This window comes from Fringilla coelebs (genome assembly GCF_963513975.1).
Source record: "Fringilla coelebs genome assembly, chromosome: 16".
Lineage (NCBI taxonomy): Eukaryota > Metazoa > Chordata > Aves > Passeriformes > Fringillidae > Fringilla > Fringilla coelebs.
In genome coordinates this window covers 1,622,456-1,642,169 of record NC_140042.1, presented here as the reverse complement: position 1 = coordinate 1,642,169, position 19,714 = coordinate 1,622,456, and the positions used below count along the sequence as shown (strand labels likewise).

The following is a 19,714-nucleotide window of genomic DNA, read 5'->3' as shown; positions in this document are numbered from 1 at the left end:
GCCCCGTGGCTGATGTGGATGCCCTTGGGTTTTGTGGGATGAGTCACTGTGGAGAGCAGGAACTTCCTCACAGACAGGCAGCTGCACTTCATCCTCTGCTGCAGATTCCATGGAGCTGGGAAGCCTCTGGCCCTGGGCAGCATGATTCCAGGGGAGCATCTCTCCCTGGGTGTTTGCAGGGCAGCGTTCCCCCTCTGGTGACAGCCCTGCCTGGGATATTTTCATTCCCCTTCCAAGGGTTCCTCTCATATGTAAGCCATCAGTGCAGCAGCCTGAGCAGGGATCTTGCAGCTGTGACCTTGCAAGTGGGTGGCATTTTCTGCTTCCTCCTCAGCATCCTCTGGGATCCACAGCTCATGTGATCCCGTCTGCCACGGGCCAAATCCGGGCTGGGAAAAGCAGGATGAGGCTACCAGGAAATACCCACTGCCCTCATCTCCTCATGGCTGGGATCTTCAGAGCTCCCACGAGGAGCCAGGCTCCTCAGGCAGCCCTGAAATCCTCCTTTGCCATTAGTGCAGGCAGCAGGCTCAGAGATAAATAACTCAGGTTTATTAAATCCCATCCCTTTGGAGCACCTTGTCTTCCTCTGCAAAGCTAAAAGCAGGATTTGGGCTTCTGTTCTTATCTAGGGCTGAACAGACTCCATCAGTCCCTGTGTTGGAGGTTTCTTTCAGATTCCTACAAGTAAATAAATCCATATAAATAAAATAAAAGCCACCCCCAGCTGGGCTGGAGCAACGAGCATCCCCATCTCTCATGATCTTCCCTGCCTCCATCCCAGCATCATTTTGTTCCCACATGGAACCAGCTGCTCAGGGAAGGAGAAAGCTGAAAACGCTATTTTTTAAAAAATTATTTCATCATTTACACCTCGCTCCCATTGTAATTGGAATTATGAGTAAGGCTGAAAAGAAACTGCTGCAGATGGCAGCATAAAAATGTGATTTTTAACACATTTTGTGTTTTCTTAAGCATCTCTGGTTTTGCCCAGGGTACATTTCATTTGCTATTTATTTAGTCCCCACCTCTGACAGCTCAGGGATTGCTAAGCTGCCATCTGGGATGGAAGGAAAATGGGAAAATGCCTTTTTTTCCTGCTTTTTCTTCTTTTGACCTCAGAAAAATTTACCAAAAATTAATAAAATTTAAGTGTTTTAGTGAGCTGCGTGGTTACAACAAGGAGTTGGGCTTAGAATCCCTGAACCCTGGAGTGGTTTGGGCTGGAAGGGACCTCAGTGACCATTCCCAACCCCTGCCATGGGCAGGGACACCTCCCCTCTCCCAGGGCGCTCCCAGCCCCTTCCAGCCTGGCCTTGGGCTCTGCCAGGGATGGAGCAGCCACAGCTGCTCTGGGAAACCTGTGGCACGTCCTCACCAAGGACCTCAGTGACCCTTGTGGGTGTCTCCCAACTCAGGATATTCCTTGATCCCAGATTTGTCACAGTTTGGAGCCATTTTCCAGCAGAGCTGAGGGAAGGATTTGGGACAGAGCCTTGCTGCAGAGACACCGACAGAGATGCCAAGGCATGGTGGCTGTTCTGCCCTTCCTTCACATTTCTCCTCTTTTTTTTTTTACCATTTCCATTAAATTTTTACATCTAGTCCTTCACTTTTTTTATCCTCCAGGCTTTTGCAGCCTGGCTTTATTAAAATCAAATGCTGCCCAGCCCCAAACACAGCACCAGGCTGGGTTTTCCTGGTGTTTTTCAGTCACAACTGTTTCCCATTTCTGCTGGGCTCTCAGGAGCCCACGGGCTCAGGGCTCAGGGATCAGCTCCGTGTGTTCCCCCCTAAATGTGCTCTTGGTTTGCTGGAAAAATCCAGGTCATCCCAGAGCTGGAAACTCACCCAGCCTTGGCTTCCAGTGACACCGAGTAGCCAACCCAAGTTAAATATTTCACTGCAGATGTTGCTGAGAGCTTAAAGTTACCCAAAATTAGGGATTTAACGAGGCAAGGAAAGGAGCTGCAGAAAGATCCAAATCAGGGAAGCCACCAGTGCTCTCCAGCCCGCTGTCAGGCTGATCAGATGTGACATCCTTGACTTTTTCCTTGCGTTTTCCCTGGGCCTGCGGATGTGGTCACGTCCTTTCCTTTTAGCTGGAAAAGGCAGAGATGGGTTTGAATCCGTGCTGGGCTTGAATCTGGGGAGCAGAGTCCCAGCCCAGCTGCTGCAGATGTCTCCATTTGTGAATTGGTGGAACCAAAACCTTGGATTTGAATTCTTTTGGAAGGGGATTGTGACACAGATCCCTCTTCCCTGTGCCAGGGCTGTCTGAGATTGGCCATGCTCAGCATTCCCATCAATATTTATTCCCAAGAACATTGTTTTCCCCATACTCTGTCTTTAATACCAACTTCATCCAAATTTTACCAAGACCTGGACTAGAGAAGATGTTCACTATCAGAATAGATTTTTTCTGATGTGTTCTCTTTCTCTCCTTCCCAAAAAAATGGGTTTGCTCTGACTTTGCCAATTGTTAAATACCTCTAAATATTGCAGAAAAAGTGATTTTCAAAGGAGCCTGCAGCGCCTGGATGGTGAAAGGGAATAGAAGCATTTTTGCCAGAAGTGTTTTAGCATTCGTTCAATCAAAGAATATAAACAGTTCCATGTGACTTTGGGCTGATCCAGGATTTGAGAGCAGGGTTTAATTCACATCATTTCTCGCAGAGGGAATTTCGAACCCACATATCTCCTAAAAATGTCCTAATTAGTAGGGAGGAGGATATTCTGGGAAAGGCTTTCACTTTCTACTCTTGATGGTGTTCCACTTTATTACTGATCACTCAATAACCATCCAGTGTTAATTACAGGGGAGCTCTGTGTGACTGAGTTATTGATTGGTGCCTATTGACAGCCCGTTCCAGGCTGTAATTAAACCTCAAACCAGCATTATTTCTACAGGGCTGGAAAATGCTTTTCCTGAATCCCTCTTTTCCTGTGTGTTGCTATTAGGGGATAATCCTGGCTCTGAGGCATAGATGGCAAATGAAAACGGTGTTTGTGGTTTCACCAAATCCAGAGCTGCTCCTTGCCATGCCTGGTGGGAAAGGAGCTGAGGGCTGGTTCCACCCTCCATGGCTGGAGCCTTTTGGGAAGGACCAAGGTGCTGGGAATGCCTAGGGTGGGATTCCTCATCCTGGCTGCTGTCTAGAGCTAAAGAGCCCTCATTTTGCCACTGGAGTAAGTGACCCTCTGCTTTGTGTTTGGGTTTGCACCTGGTTGGAAATCAGGGAGGAATTCCTTTATGGAACGGGCTGCCCAGGGTGGAACCCCCATGCCTGCAGGGATTTCAAAGCCATGTGGATGTGGCACTTGGGGACACCTGGGGCCAGTGGTGGCCTTGGCTGTGGTGGGGGAATGGTTAGACTCAATGATCCAAGAATCAGTGATTCCATTATTCCAACCTCAGTGATTCCATGATTCCAGCCTCAATAATTCCATGATTCCAGCCTCAATGATTCCATTATTCCAACCTCAGTGATTCCATGATTCCAGCCTCAATAATTCCATTATTCCAACTTAGTAATTCCATGATTCCAGCCTCAATGATTCCATGATTCCAACCTCAGTGATTCCATGATTCCAACCTCAGTAATTCCAACCTCAGTGATTCCATGATTCCAAAGAACACCCACCCCAGGGGGGTCACAGGGACAATCCCCCAGCCCCTTTTGCCATCCATGTGGTTTCCCACAGGGTTGGTCTTTGCCATGGATGTGTCCTGGCTGCATCCCACAGCTCCTTAAAAACTTAAAACCCATCCATGGGCACTTTTTCAGGTGCAGTCTGTGCCTCCCTACGTGGGAGTGTTTTTATCTGTGCCTATGATAAATTTTTGGGGAAAACTACATACCTGAATATTTTTCTAGGAGTAGTTTAACAAACACACTCCAGTGCAGGTACACACTCTACTTTGACTTTTAGACTCTACTTTGGGGCAGCAGGAAGGACTGGATGGTTCTTGAGGTTTCCTTTTTCCCTTTAAATGATTTATAATCCTTCCACACATCCCAGTTTTGATTTTTCTGTGCCAGTGGCTCGATATCAGGGATCCCCAGTGAGGTGATCCTGTCTCCATGCTGTGGACAAGCTCCACATAGCCCTCACCTGTGTTTAAGAGTTTCCAGCTTGTTTTTGTCCCTCCTGGACAAATATCCAGCCTGTGCCATGGAATTTGAGCTTCCTCTGCCTACTGGATTTTTGTAACAATGTGGGGTTTCAAAAAAAAAAAAAAAGAAAAAAACACCAAACCCCAGCCAAACAAAGAAACCCAACCTGTAAAAAAGTTACGGCTGGAGGTGCCCATTTTCTGACAGAGGGGTTTGGTAACGGGGCAGGGGACAGAAATGGGAGCAATAATTGGTTTTGGGCCTAGAACCAGGAAAACTACTTTTCCAAATTAATCCAGCGAGAGCCATGAATCCACTGTATTTCATATCACACTTCATAAAACTCCAGTCATAATCCATAAAAGTGACATTATTAGATTAAAACCCTCAGTTCCTCCTAGAAGGAGCTCGCTCATTAGACATGCTGTAGTTTTATAACCTCAAAGTTCCTCCCCAATTACCATGATTAATACTGGGCTTTAATAAAAAATTTCTCCCAATCACCACAGGGGTTGATCCCATCTGGTTGGTGTAATTGGGATTTCAATATTGTCCAGCAAGGGAAGGACGCTCCGGGAGCACAAATCAAGGCTGAGGATGGATGAGGATGGAGGTCTGGAGATCCAGCTGGGTTTGGTGCTGGTTGGAGCCTGGAAAAGTCCAGGTGATGTGAGCCAAAGGCTGGGATTGCTGGGGGAGGTGTGGGTGAATTCTCCCTCCTCGAGCAGCTGATGAAGGATCAGGGAAGCTCCCTGTGCTCTTCCAGCAGGGATCTGCCCTGGGAATCCATCCTAAACTGAACATCCAACTGGAGCCAGCACAGTTCTGCTCTGAGGGAGCAGCACATGGAAGCTGCAGAGCAAAGGCAGGATTTGGGGAGAAATACGTGCTGCCTGCTGGGCTTTGGGTGGCAGTGGATCCCTAAATCCTGGGAGGTGCTGCTCCAGTGGGATCCTGGGAGACACCAGGGCTCAGCTTCACCCACGGTGCCATGGACACGTCCATCCCTCTGCTCTGCTCTGCTCTGGTGGCTCTCACTGCAGCACTGCCACCAGCATGAGAACGTGGAGCTGCTGCAGCAATTCCAGAGGAGGCCACAGGGATGCCCTGAGGGCTGGAGCCAGGCTGGGAGAGCTGGAATTGCTCACCTGGAGAGGAGCAGGCTCCAGGGAGAGCTCAGAGCCCCTGCCAGGGGCTCCGGGAGAGCTGCAGAGGGACTGGGGACAAGGGATGGAGGGACAGGACACAGGGAATGGCTCCCACTGCCAGAGGGCAGGGATGGATGGGATGTTGGGAATAGGGAATTGTTCCCTGGGAGGGTGGGCAGGCCCTGGCACAGATTGCCAGAGCAGCTGTGGCTGCCCCTGCATCCCTGCAATTGTCCAAGGCCAGGCTGGACAAGGCTTAGAGGCACCCTGAGATACTGGAAGGTGTTGGAGGTGGAACTGGAGGAGTTGGAGATCCCTTCCCAAACCATTCCATTCCATGATGATGATGATGATGATGAAATAACATAAAAGTCACTCTCAATGGCCACAAGGCCACGTGCTGGGACACCACCCCCCAGCATGTTTGACAAACCCCATGTTTTGGCTTTGCAGCAGGAATTCCTTTGAGGTTTGTCCTTCAGGTCCGAGGGGTCCATGGTTCCATCAAGCCCTGTGTGAGCAGGAGCTGGTGTGAGCTCCAAGCCTCAGCCAGAAGCGCTGAAATTAAAAATGTGTCGGCTCCGCAGTTCCACCCCAGCCCAGAGAACGCCAAACTCGTGTTATTTTTGAATCCCCTGATTTTTCAGGGCTGCTGGAAATAAGAGCTCCTGCTCCTGACTTCCAAGCAATAAAGAGAGGTGAATCACTCCTGAAAAAAAACCCTCCCATGGACCACCCAGGGGCTCCTGCAGAGCTGGGAACCAGAAGTGGCAAAGCACAGGAGGATTTTCTTAACACAACTGCAACTGCACGAGGCGAAATCACCTCGGAACAGGAGCAGAGTGAGAGGTGTGATAATGAAGCCAGGCTGATTAATATGCATGGAGCTAAATCACATTCAGGTCACAGAGCAAGCCCCAAACCTCAACTGTAACATGTTCCCCTCCAGGACCCAACATGTGTCTGGAATTCAGATAGAAATCGCTTTTTTTCCCCCTCATAATTATGCAACTCAGCATAAATTATTATTTTTTTAACTAAATAATAGTTAGGATTTTTGTTCCTTGCTGTGACTGCTCAGAGCTCTCCTTTTTTTAACAGTCTGTGACTTTCTGAAGAGTCCTGCTGGGGTTTTAAAACTTGTAACTTACAAATCACCATGTCAGAAACCATGGTGCCAATCATATAAAATATTAAATCACATGTTCTTAGCATTTATTTGTTGTCATTTTTAATGAGAAAACATGGATTTTTTCAACAGAACAGTGGCTGAAAGTCCTCAGGCTGAAACTGTCCCTGTGTTCTTGATGTTCGTACTGTGGAGTGGTATTTTGGGAGACCACATGCAAGATATTCTCCTAAACAGCCAATAAAAGCTAAAATTAAAACAAAATAACGCCTCTTAAAATGCACACTTCTATATTTAACGCTGCTCTTTAATTAGAAGTTCCAAGGTTTCCTCCTGAAGGGTTTCGGGAGCGTTGCTGTCACGGATCCCTTGGAATAAGCAGGAAGTGGGTGATTCCCATGGGAAATCAAGTCACTTTGGAAATCCAGTCACTTTGGAAATCAAGGCACTGGAAATCAAGTCGCTTTGGAAATCGAGGCACTGTGGAAATCAAGTCAAGTCACTTTGGAAATCAAGGCACTGGGGAAAATAAATCATGTTGGAAATCAAGTCGCTTTGGAAATCAAGTCACTGGAAAACAAGTCACTTTGGAAATCAAGTCACTGTGGAAATCAAGTCTGTGAAAATCGAGTCACTTTGGAAATCAAGTCACTGTGGAAATCGAGTCACTATGGAAATTGAGTCACTTTGGAAATTGAGTCACTTTGAGAAATTGAGTCACTTTGAGAAACCGAGTCACTTTGGAAATCAAGTCGCTTTGGAAATAAATCGTTTTAGAAATCAAGTCGCTTTGGAAATCAAGTCACTGGAAAACAAGTCATTTTGGAAATCTAGTCACTGTGGAAATCAAGTCTGTGAAAATCGAGTCACTATGGAAATTGAGTCCTTTTGGATATTGAGTCACTTTTTGAGAAATCGAGTCACTTTGGAAATAAATCACTTTGGAAATCCAGTCGCTTTGGAATCAAGGCACTTTGGAAACGTTGTCACTCCATGCCCTGGCTGATCCCTCCTGCTGTTAGCACAGGCAGAGCTCCCAGGCTCCCAGGAAGGCTTTGCCACCCCGGCGTGTCCTCCTCGGGATGCTCCGATCCCCCTCCGCGCCTGGGCTGGCATTTCGGGACACCCAACGCTCTCTGCTGCTTGTTCCCCATCCAGGTGCTCCTGATCATCAGTGGGAACCTGAGCTTCCTGAACTGGCTGACCGTGGTGCCCAGCCTGGCCTGCTTTGACGACGCCAGCCTGGGGCCGCTCTTGGGCTGGCGGCTGCGGGAGCGGGCGGCGCGGCTGCAGCGCCCGGCGCCGCCGGGACGGAGCCTTGCCCTGGGTGAGTCACCCCAGAGCGGGAAAAGGGGCACTTGGGGGGGCCTGGCCACAAAGGTCTCACCTTCACAGCAAAGCTCTGCTGGCAGGATGTGAGGCTGGCGGTTGGTTGGTGAGTCTGGGATTGCCAGGGTTTCTCGCGGCAGGAAGGAAATGATGAATCTGATTCTGCGTTCTTAGAAGGCTAATCTATTATTTCATTATATGATATTAAAGAATACTATACTAAAACTGTACTAAACTATACTCAAGAACTGAGAAAGGATACAGACAGAAGGCTAAAAGATAATAATGAAAAACTCGTGACTCTTTCCAGAGCCTCGACACAGCTGGACTGTGATTGGTCATTAAGTTAAAACAATTCACATGAAACGAATAAAACAACGATCAGTTGGTAAACAACGTCCAAACCACATTCCAAAGCAGCAAAGCACAGGAGAAGCGAATCAGATCATTATTGTTTTCATTTTTCTCTGAGGCTTCTCAGCCTCCCAGGAGGAGAAATCCTGGGGAAGGGATTTTTCAGAAAAAAATATGACGGTAACAGGTGAGGGTCTGTGGGGACATTGCCATGGGGACATTTTTTCTGGGACATGTCCTCTGCAGGATCAATGTCACAGCAAGTCCAGGCAGCTGCAGCTCTTAAGTCAATCCTTGCTCTGCCCCCAGTGACTCGAACTCAAAATAAGAATGTGAAGTTGCATGATTTAAGTAGAGGGGTTTTCAGTTGTTTTTTTTCTTTAATTTTGACTTTTTAAAGTCAAGGATAAAACACACAGTGGGACTTGAGGTGGGGTTGGAAGCTGTTTGCTCTCCTCACTTGCTCTCCTTCAAGAGAAGGTTCCAGAGAGAACTCAGAGCCCCTTCCAGTTCCTAAAGGGGCTCCAGGAGAGCTGGAAGGGGACTTGGGACAAGGGATGGAGAGACAGGACACAAGGAATGGCTTTAAACTGGCTGCAGGCAGGGCTGGATGGGATATTGGGCAGGAATTCCTGGCTGGGAGGGTGGGCAGGCCCTGGCACAGGTACCCAGAGCAGCTGGGGCTGCCCCTGGATCCCTGGAAGAGTCCAAGGCCAGGCTGGACACTGGGGCTGGAGCAGCCTGGGCTGGTGGAAGGAGCAGCTGCTGGTGGCCACCACTGGTAGCGTGGCCACCATCGTGGTGGGGAGAGAATTCCCAAGCCAGGGAGGAGGAAGGAGAACTCCTGCTCATCCCCTGGATGTGAAAAAACAAACACAGGGGGGTTGTAACTGGAAAAAAGGGCTCGAGGTGGCTGATTTCCCCTTCCAGGGGCGCTTTCCAAGCTGCCCCGATCCAGGAGAAGCAGCGCTGGGACGTTTCTCGTGAGGCTGCAGAACAGATGGAGAGTGGTGTGTGCAGCATTTTTATAAACCGCATATAAGCAACAAATTGCCTGTAATATCAACAACAATCACAGCTGCTGGGGTTAAATATCCCAAACATCTGTCAGAGGAAGGAAAAATGTCAACAAGAGGCAGCATCTGTCTCCAGTCTTTTCTACCAAGAAGCAGCTCATTAACCAAAAATGGGAGGTCCAGCAAGGCAGCTTCGTTAAATTTTGTCTTTTATTTCACATATTTCACTGGAATAAATCTTTTAACAGCCTTTTCCCCTCCTGCAGCTTTGCTTTAGAAGCTGTGAAAGTCTCAGACTTTCCTCCCAATTCCATTTATGCCTCCAAGCCCAAACAACACCAAGGCTGCACCTTGTTTTTGGGAGGAGAAGCCAAAGGGAGTCACTGTGAGGGGGAGGCAGATCCTGTTTTGAGGAACTTGCACCTTTTCTGTGATGTTCTCCAGAAAGGCTGGCTGAGCCAGGGCGTCCATCCCACTCTGGGTGGGGCTGTGTCCCACCCTCAGGAGGGGTGGGATGTCTGTAACATCCTGGGAATTGGAATTCCTGCGTGTTTTCTCTGCTCAGGAAGCAGGGGCTGTTGAGCTGCTGCTGGAGGGTGCCAAGGGGCTCAGGGGAACCCTCAGTCCTGGGCAAAAAAAGCAGAAGACAGGAGAGCCCCCAGCCATATCCTGATGTTCTGAGGCCAGTCCTTGAAGTGTTTGATTCCTACTGAGGTCTCCACCTCCCAACCAGATCCCATTGGTTCCTGTCCCCACGTTTTGCTCTAGCTAGGTTCTTTTTTTCCCTGAATTAACCCCTTTTTCTCTCGGATTGAGTGGCCCCCAAGGGCCTGGAGGCAGGAGGAGAACCCTCCCTGCATGGCCATGGACTGCTGAGGAGCCAGGGCAGGCTCTGTGCCTGTACCTGCTCTTGAATTACAGGGAAAGAAGTTCAGCCCATCTGAAAACACCCAAAAAATGCCCCAAAGCCTCATGCCCAGCAGCACAGGGGGCGAGGGAAGGCCAGATTCAAACGGTTCTCCAGAAATGTTCTCAGACTAAACAATTATTAATAGCTTCTGAGAGAGGTTCAAATAAACATCCCTCTCCTGCAGAGATAAGGGGAAAGCTCCACACAGTTGCTTTGAATCCGATCCTTTGGCTGTTAATGTTAAATAAATTGAAAAGGGCCATGAGGGAAGGAGCCCCTCGGGGGTCACCTCTGCTTGTTTGTGTGATCGTGGCCTGGGATCCAGCCCAGCCAACCCCATCCCACACAGCACAGCAGCACTCATCTCCTCCAGGAGCACAGGGAAAAGCCCTGAGGGTGGGGAGAGCTTGGGGCAGCAGGAGGAGGCAGGAGCAGCCCCAGGGCTCCCAGAGCAGGAGGCTGACCCCGAGCAAGGTGCAGGTGCCAGCTGTGGTTTTTCCCCTGTGTTAAAGCCATGATTGATGTCACATTCTGGACATTTTTGCTTTTAGCCCTTGCTCTGACTGTTTAGGGAAAGGGAGATGGCAGCAGCGATAGGGGCTGTGGCAAGGGGGGGCTGGCACAGGGGGAATGGAATGGGAGTGGGAATGGGAATGGGGGTGGGAATGGGGATGGGAAATGGGAATAGGGATGGGGATGGGGATGGGAGTGGGAATGGGGATGGGAGTGGGAAATGGGAAATGGGAATGGGGATGGGGATGGGGATGGGGATGGGGAATGGGGAATGGGAAATGGGAATGGGGATGGGGATGGGAATGGGGAATGGGGATGGGAATGGGGAATGGGGATGGGAATGGGGAATGGGGATGGGAATGGGGAATGGGGAATGGGAAATGGGGAATGGGGATGGGGAATGGGAATGGGGATGGGGATGGGGATGGGGAATGGGGAATGGGGAATGGGGAATGGGGAATGGGGATGGGGAATGGGAATGGGAATGGGGATGGGGAATGGGAATGGGGATGGGGATGGGGATGGGGAATGGGGATGGGGAGGGGATGGGGAATAGGGAATGGGGAATGGGGAATGGGAATGGGGATGGGGATGGGAATGGGGAATGGGGGCAGAGCAGTGACATCACCTCCCTCTGCTCTGGTGTGGTGTCCCCCACAGGCTCCTGTGTCCGCAGAGTGCTGAACATCTCCTTGGGCCTCCTCATCACCTACCTGAGCATCCCGGTGGTGCTGAACCTGCTCAGCTCCAGACAGGTCATGAACACCTCCTTCAACGCCCTCAGGATTGTCAACACCTATGGAGCCTTCGGGAGGTACCTTGGGGCCTGTCTGGCGCATCCCAGAGCTCCCTCCAGGGTATTCCAGAGCCAGACCTGCTGTGTGCCTTCAGCCTGGAGAGGAATCCTTCCAGCAGGCCTGGAACACGAAAGAGATGGAGGAAAGGGACAGGTTCCTTTCCCTGTGAAATGCAGTGTATGATATATCTGTTTATGAGAGAGACGGAGAAAAGGAGCTGGTTCCTTTCCCACTAAATTCCAATTTATGGTTTATCTGTTTATGAGAGAGATGGAGAAAAGGAGCAGGTTCCTTTCCCACTAAATTCCAATTTATGGATTATCTGCTTATGAGAAATAAGGAGAAAAGGAGCAGGTTTCTTTCCCACTGAATTTATTTTCTCTGAGCTGTCTATGAGTCAGCTCATTCCATCGACACAGCAAATGTAAGAGCAGGATGAAAATATCCATAGGAGAGTTCATCCAGCATATCTTCACCATCCCCAGACCTCTTTATTTTGGTGAGCTTCTCTTCCCCTGCATTCCTTTGCTCTCCCTCCTGGAAGCATCCACAGCAGCTCTTGGTAGCAGATTTTTCTAATGTATGGCTTGGGAAATTCATTGTATTATAAATATAAATGTAAATAGATATATAAATAACTATACCTGTAAATATAAATATAAATATAAATATAAATATAAATATAAATATAAATATAAATATAAATATAAATATAAATATAAATATAAATATAAATGTAATTTGCAGGAGGTGAAGCAGCTTGGCTGTTAAAGGTCTGGCCTCCCCAGTGAAGGGGAGGAACGAGTCCCACCACAAGCACTGGAGATGCTGAGGACACATCAAATGAATATAATCTTTTCCTCATTTTTTCAAATAGCAGAAATTTCTGTGGACAGAAAAAAACCTAGAAAAAATACAAAAAACATGAACACTAGTGGAAAATGCCAAAATTTCCTCTCTTTTTTGAGAGAGAGAAATAAGCCCTGCAGCTCTGTGAAAGCTGGAGTGGTGAAGCTCCAGGAGATTGTTTTCTTTGGGCTGTTGTCCTTTTTCTTCTCCAGCCCTTGGTTTCTGTTTCAGCAGTTACCAGGCCCTACAGAGCATGTGCTGAAATGCTGCTGTAATATGTTGGTAATTCCAGCCTATGTAAACCAATAAAAAGAGGATTGCAGCTTATAATGAGTCTGGGATGATGTGAAAGCTGACAGGTTTGGGATCACACAGTAGGAGCAGGCTTTTATTGGTAATTTGGTGTCCCTGATTTACAGGGTGTTCCTGAGCCTTGGGCAGCTGGCCACGGCTCAGAGCTCAGCCCAGGGGATAAAATGGAACTTGGCTGCAGAATCCACAGATCTCCTCAATGGAGGCAACAATTATAAGAGGAGATGCTCAGCATTCCTTAGGTTGGGAGCATCTCTCCCTGGGAGCCATCAGGGTGGAAGGTGGAGGTTGTGTGTTCCCAAATTTTCAGTTTTCTTGGGCTGGAGGAGACAAAATCAAAGTAGGAAAAAATCCCAAGGGTGCTGTAGCTGCAGAGCTTTGCCAGGCAGGGTTCTGTGGCTCTGTGTTCAGCATGGACAGCAGCTCCTGGGGCAGGTGGGTGTCTCTGGCAGCTCAGCCAGGACTCCAGGGTGGTGTTTCCATGGCCTGCAGTTTGCCATTCCCACTGCTCCGTGCTGGCACTGCAGCTGAGGCACAGGGCAGTTCTGATGAGCTGCTCTGACCCAGGAGCACGGCCCCACCTGGCCTGTAGGAATCATCCTTGTGGACCCCAGCTGGCCCTGGGGCTGGAGCAGCTGCAGGTGGTAAAAGGCAGAGGAGGGAATTTGGCTTTGCTGCCGGAGAGAGGAAGGTGCCAGGATCCAGAGAGCCTCTGGATCCAGCTGTGCCTCCAGGCCAGTGACTCGTGTTCCTCGTGGGCTCTCATGAACCAGAGCTTTAGCTGAGATAAGGGGACAAATCCTTCTCCTTCCTTCCTGCACAGGTTCCCAGAGCAGCTGTGGCAGCCCCTGCATCCCTGGCAGTGTCCAAGGCCGGGCTGGAGCAGCCTGGGACAGTGGGAGTGTTGGGGTTGGAACTGGATGGGCTTTTCCCACCCAAACCTTTCTGTGATTTTATGCCTTTCCACGATTTGAGCCAAATAACAACATCCTGCTGTACCCCGCAGCATCACCAAGGAGAGGACAGAAGTCATCCTTCAGGGAACGTCCAGCCTGGATCCCAAGGACCCCACAGCAGTCTGGGAGGAGTTTGAGTTCAAGTGCAAGCCTGGGGACTTGAGGAGGAGGCCGTGCCTCATCTCCCCCTACCACTATCGCCTCGACTGGCTCATGTGGTTTGCTGCCTTCCAGGTAGGTGCCTCTGAAAGCCTGGGCCTTCCTTGACCAGGAAAAAGCAATTACATGGATTTACTACGTGTTGGGATCACAGGGGAATGTTGGAAGCAGTGGCTGAGTTAATTATGTTTAAAAAAAAAAGGCAAGAACAAAGGTTGTGTTCCTAAAGGACTGTGCTACTGTAATGAAACTCTTGGCAATTGGATGTGAGGGGTTTATTTTTTTAAGGGTTTCTTGGCAGTGCCAAGAATCCCTGTTGGGGACACCCTTGGGGACAGCAGCTCCCATTCCCCACCTGCCCACACGTGGACACTGGGCCCTGCAAATATTGCCCCCACGTGATAGCAGCAAACAGGGGACAGCCAGAAATTAAATAAGGGGGGAACTTGAACGTTAATTCTTGTTTAGCTTATTTTGCAAATCTCACCCATGTGACATGGGCTGGGTTTTCCAGAGCTGACTGACAGCAGTGGCACGAGGAAAACCCATCTCAGAGTACCCCAGGCTTTTCTCTTTGCCCCTGCATCCTCTCCTGGAATATCTTCTTCCCTCTGCCACAAGCCCCTGGGTTTGCTGTCCCTGTGGTTATTCTCATTTTGGAGCCTTTGGGATTCCTGGGCCCTGACATCAGGCCATGGTTTGATATTTACCCTGCTGGTTTGTGTGTGCTGGAATTTCATTTAATCTGCATTAGGGCTGCTTATCCCTCAGGAAAACCTCAGCCAAGGTCCAAAGTGCAGCCAGGAGCAGTGCCTGGAATTAGGGAAAGGTGCAGGGGGTGGATGGAGCTGGGGGTTGAAGTCAGGCTGTGCTCTGGGGAGAAATCAGCTCCCCCAGGTTTGTTTCTGAGGTGTGAAAAAAGCTCTGCCCAGGGCAGAAATGTCCTGAAGGTTTTAAATAAAGGGATCTGAGGTTTGGAGCTGAAGGATGGGACTCGGGTGCTGCTGTGCAGAGCAGAGTGTGGGCTGCACTGAGGGGTGCTGCTGTACCTGGGAGGAGGAAGAGGAAATAACTCAGCCTCTTTGCATCCTCACTGTTAGAGTCAATATTATTGGTGTTTAATTCGTCATTTGTAGTGCCTAATTCATTCTTATTCGTGTGTAACTCACTACTATTACTGTTTATTTCATTATTATTAGTGTTCCATCCATTATTTTTAGTGTTCAGTTCACTGAAAGCTTTCCCCCAAGTGTTCCCATTCACCTGTTGGGAGTGTTGGTCTCTCAAGGTGTGTCTCTCCACAGCAGCTAATTAGCAGCAATTAGTGTGGAAGGTCTCTTTGCTGTGGCAGGCTGGAAAGTGGGAATGGGAATAACTTGTGGAAAACAGTGGGAATGGGGAATGGAAAGCAGTAGGAATGGGATAACCTGTGGAAAACAGTGGGAATGGAGAAAATTGTTGTGGAGATGAGTGGGAATGGGAATAACTCTTGTGGAAAGCAGTAGGAATGAGGAGAACTGTTGTGGAAAACAGGGGGAAGGCGAGTTGCCCGGGCAGGGCAGTGAGCTGGGATGCTCAGGCATGTAAATACCTGCTTAAGCAGGGAAGAAAATCCCGTTTGGAATGGCCACGGCTCGGCTGGAGCTGCAGATCTGCTGCCAGCTGCCTCCCTGGGCTGCTTGTCCTGCCCAGGCAGAGAAACCCCTGGGTGTTGTTTGGACCCTGAGTCCCCCGGAGCAGCAGGAAGGAGGAGAAGCAGGAGCTGGGAGGGCAGGAGGAGCTCGAGAAGCCGGAGGAGTTGTGTAAAACCCGCCTGGGAGCTCACAGAGCCCATAAAGCCGAGCGAGCCCAGCCTCTGGATTAGCCGGAATTTGTTCCCAGAAGTTCTGGGATGTTTCTCTGGCACCGCTCTCCCGCGGCTCCAGGGCTGTCTGCGCCTCCCTGGCAGTGGCCAGGTCCAGGGCTGACATTCCCAGCTCTGACAGGCTGTGGAAAAGCCCCGGACTTGAGGGAAGGCTATTTCCCATCCCTTGTGCTGCTCCTGACAGGCTCCTCTTTGCACCTCATCAGCACCTGACAAACGAGCTCCGAATCCCCCAGGAGCTTTCCAGCCTGGGCTGGCTGCAGGATTCACTGGGAAGTTGCTTCCAGCCTGGCTTTGGGCACTGCCAGGGATGCAGGGGCAGCCACAGCTGCTCTGGGCACCCTGTGCCAGCACCTCCCCACCCTCAGAGAAGGCTGAAAAGGCAGAATGTGATTTAATCCCACAAAATTGAGGTGAAGTATTAGGAGTAACTTTTCCCCCCTTGACACTTCCATGTGTTGGTGCACAAACATGCTGGGTTATTGTTAAAGGCTTATCTGTGCTCCAGCTACTGATGCCAACCCTCCTGTAATTATTTGACTTCTGGTTTATGGTGGAATTTCAGGAATAGCCCAACACTGAGCTGGGCTGGCAGGAAAATCATTCCAGTTCCTGGCTTCAGCATTACTGATCAATAACAACCAGAAAACAAAATACTGCTCATGCTTCTGGGGCTTTGAGCTGGTCAGTTCAGCTGCTGTGGATTCTACAGAAGCTGGATGTTTCATTATACCAAAGGGTTGTTGTCCACCAGTGGAAAAGGAAAATCCAAGGGAAAGGCTTTTCCCTTCCTTATTGTGGCATGAGGGGTATTTATTCTGTTTGGGGACTGCATGGCCACCACAAAGGCACCCTCTTGGTGCTCACCAAAGAATAACTGCTCCAAAATAACAAAATATTGCTGCCCTCAGATTGGATTTAAAGCCCAGTGTTTGTTGGGTGGTTCCTTGAAGCTGCTCCAAAAGTCTGGGGATGTGAAACCTGCTGTGGAGCAGAGCTTGGGATGCTCTGGGATGCAGTGTGTGTTTTCCAGAGATGAAGATATTTATAAAAACCCTTCAGCTGCTTTCCTGAGAGCAGAGAGAGCCTCCAGCAGCAGGGTTGGTGCTCTGGGAGGTCACAGAGAGTGATGGAAACTTCAGGTTATGCATGAGCTGGAAGAGCTGAGGCAAAGTAACCCCATTTCTGGAGAAGGCAGGTCCATGTTCTCGTCAGATATTTGATTGGAGCCTCCTGTTGTCTCAGCCTTGCAGCCAGAAGGTGCTCAGAGGGAAAATCTGCCCGGGGGAGGAGGAGTGGGTGTCATCATCAACCCTCAGTGCTCCCTGCACCCAGCTCACCTCCTCCATTTCCTTCCTTCCCCTTCTCCACAGGCAGGCTCAGCTCACTTCACTCCCATCCTGCTCCCTGTGCAGGGAAGGTTTGGGTTCCTCCTTCTCCCTGGGATCTCTGTCTCCCTGTGGCCATGCAGAATTCCAGGCAGCAGCAGTGCCAGGGAAGTGCCCAGAATGCCCAGGCAGACATCCTATCATGCCATGGGTAAATCCAGATAAATCCTGGAGAAATCCTTGCCTTAGGGAACAGTTCCTGTCCAGTGGCACAGCCCAGGCACCACCCTGGAACAAAGGGACTTTTCTTCCCCCAGCCAGAGGTGACCCAGGGGCTGTGCCAGGTGTGGCCTTTCCCTGCAGAGGTGGGACCCAGGAGCTGTTCCCAAAGTCTTGCTCTGCCCTCTCCTGCAGCCTTTTATTCCTGCCTCCTTCAGGGAGCAGCTGCTTTCCCAGGGCTTTTCTGATGGGATGGATTGAGGGATGGCTTTTAGTGAGCAATGCACACTGGGCTGGAGATGTGCCTTTGGGAAACTAACAGTAAAAAGGGAGGAAAATAGGAAAACATTCTTCCCTGTGAGGGTGGGGAGGGGCTGGAATAGAATTCCCAGAGAAGCTGGGAAGCCCCTGGGTGTGCCCAAGGCCAGGCTGGAGGGGCTGGGAGCAGCCTGGGACAGTGGGAGATGTCTCCCCTTGGCAGGGTGGGTTTTGGGGTCCCTTCCAATCCAAACCATTCCATGATTCCATGGGGTTATTGGAGATGATGGAATGGACCTTCCTTGGACAGCAGGATGGGAACAAGCGATGGTGGGCTGGAATTCCATAAAGCAAAGGGTGCCATTAACTGTGGCCTCCTTTCTGGCAGGGATTGTTCCTCCTGACAGCTCACACTCCCCAAACAGCAGTGCTGAAGGTGCTTCACTGCAGCAGGGTGGCTCTGGGGTGAGAATGGTGGAATTCCTGGTGGCTCAGCTGTGACACACAGACAGCCCCTGACACCCTAGCAGGGGAAATGGAACCTGCCCTGCCCCTCTGGCAGCCCCTGACTCCGACCTGAAACCACTCAGGGCTCCCAACCACGTGAAATAACAGCCCTGGGCTCCTGTGCCAAGTTTCCAGCTGTTCCCACATGTGCATCTCATCCTGACCTCCTCCTGTGCCCGTGCCAGCCCTGAGATTCCATAAAACACCACACTAATCCCCAGCCCTTTTTCATTAGATGACCAATTAAAGCTCAAGGAAAAGCCTCCTTATTATTATTATTATTATTTCAGTTGGGAACATGTTCCCTGTAGCTCCAGAGGGGTTTTTTTGGGGGTTTTTTGGGATGATAACGTTCCCAGGGCTTTGTTATCAGCAGGGTTTGGTGCTACTGTGGCTGCTTTGCTCTGGCTCCTGGCTGGTGCCTGCCTTAGCAGAGCTGTGGGTCTCAGTTCTGTGCAGTTATTCAGTTCTGCTGGGCACAGTGAGTGTGCTCAGGGTGAGAACACCGTGTTTATTCCCTGGGAAGGTGTCGGGGTGGGGAGGTCAGGCGGTGCCAACAGCTGCAGGCAGGTCCCAGGGCAGTGCTGCTGCTGGGGAGTGGGCAGTGGAGCTCAGCAAAGCCCCTTCTCAGAGTGGCATTTGGGGTGAGACTGGCATGGAAAGGGGTGGAAGTGTCTGCCTGAGCTCTGCATGAGGCTGAAACCCATCAGGAGTTCAAAGCTTAGCAAAAAAGTGCCCCAAGTTCTTTGCTAGTCCTCTCTGCTGTGTGTGAAATAGGATTTTTGGAGGTTCTGGGTGCTGGTCCCAGCTGTAGGGCCAGCTGAGGATGTTCTGGCTGGAGAGCTGCCCCTCACCTTGCCATGGATCTGCAGGGGGTGTCCATGGACACAGACTGGCTCATGTGGGACCCCTCAGCTCTGCTGTGCTGCCCTGGCCAAGGGCTGGGTGTGTGTTCAGCTCCTGTGCTAGAACAGGATGAAAACAGGATGAAAACTCCCCAGGGATGTGCAAGGGAAGTGAGTTCCTCCCTGGGGGCTGCAGCTCCCCAGGAGTGCAGGGCCAGACAGGGATGGGGCTCCCTGCAGTGCCTGTGCAGTCACTGGTTCCCCAGTTAGCCCAGTATGGAGGCAGCCCAGGCTGGGCAGGAGCAGCTGAGGGAGTTGTGGTCCATGTCTGGATAGGGATGATGGAGATGGAGCAGCCCGGGGATCCATCCCTGTGCGGGATCACTCCCAGCTTCTCGTGCTCGTTGAAGATCCACTCCCAGGCCAGCCCACCTCCCGGCAGTGTGTGCCTCTGTCCCGGGTTCCTTTTTCTCCTGTGATTATTGCCCTGGGCTGTTCAGGCTCTGTTGCACACTCAGATCCTTCCATGCTGACCGTGCAGATCCACGGACAGAGGAGCCCCTCGGGGTGACTCTTCCCTGGGTGCAGCCCGGATCTCCCGGACTCTTTTCCCCCCCTTTTGCAGGGTATCACTTTGCAGAGTAATGAGTTAAGCAGGGTCGTTAGCCCAGCCCGGGAGGGGGCGGGGGCTGCACCGCCTGGAAATTTCTCACCGCAGACTTCACTGGGGCCAGACATGTTGTAAATTTTACAAGAAAAACACTTTACAGACCAGAAGTCCAACTCTGGTGAGCACAGAGCTGCTAATTAACAATTTGGAGGCCACGGGAGCCGATCCCACCTTCCTGGAGCCTCCTGCTCCTCAGTCAGGCTCACAAGGTTTGGGGGCCTCCTGGAGCTCCAGCTGGGGATCTCTGCTGGTTCCTGTTCCCATCCTCCTGCTGCTGCCCAGCTTGCACACAGCAGCTCCCAAACCTCCCAGGCTCTCCTGGAGACGATGTTTAACATCTTCCAGAGCCCTGGGATGGCCAGGCAGACTCAGGATGCTGAAGGTGTCGCTTGTGGTGTTTGATCCCTGCAGTGGCGCCTGTTGGGAGCTCCTC

The 19,714-nt window shown here is 50.6% G+C and overlaps 1 protein-coding gene across 3 annotated transcripts in view; it reads left to right on the top strand.

Annotated features, from left to right (window-relative positions):
• LMF1 (lipase maturation factor 1) overlaps positions 1-19,714 on the top strand; it is a 134,163-nt gene that overhangs the window by 97,278 nt on the left and 17,171 nt on the right. For all 3 annotated transcript variants that reach the window (XM_084216176.1, XM_084216175.1, XM_084216174.1), the window contains exons 5-7: positions 7,554-7,722; positions 11,178-11,331; positions 13,482-13,665. In XM_084216176.1, the coding sequence (XP_084072302.1) occupies positions 7,554-7,722; positions 11,178-11,331; positions 13,482-13,665 (507 nt within the window). The remainder of the gene's footprint in view (positions 1-7,553; positions 7,723-11,177; positions 11,332-13,481; positions 13,666-19,714) is intronic.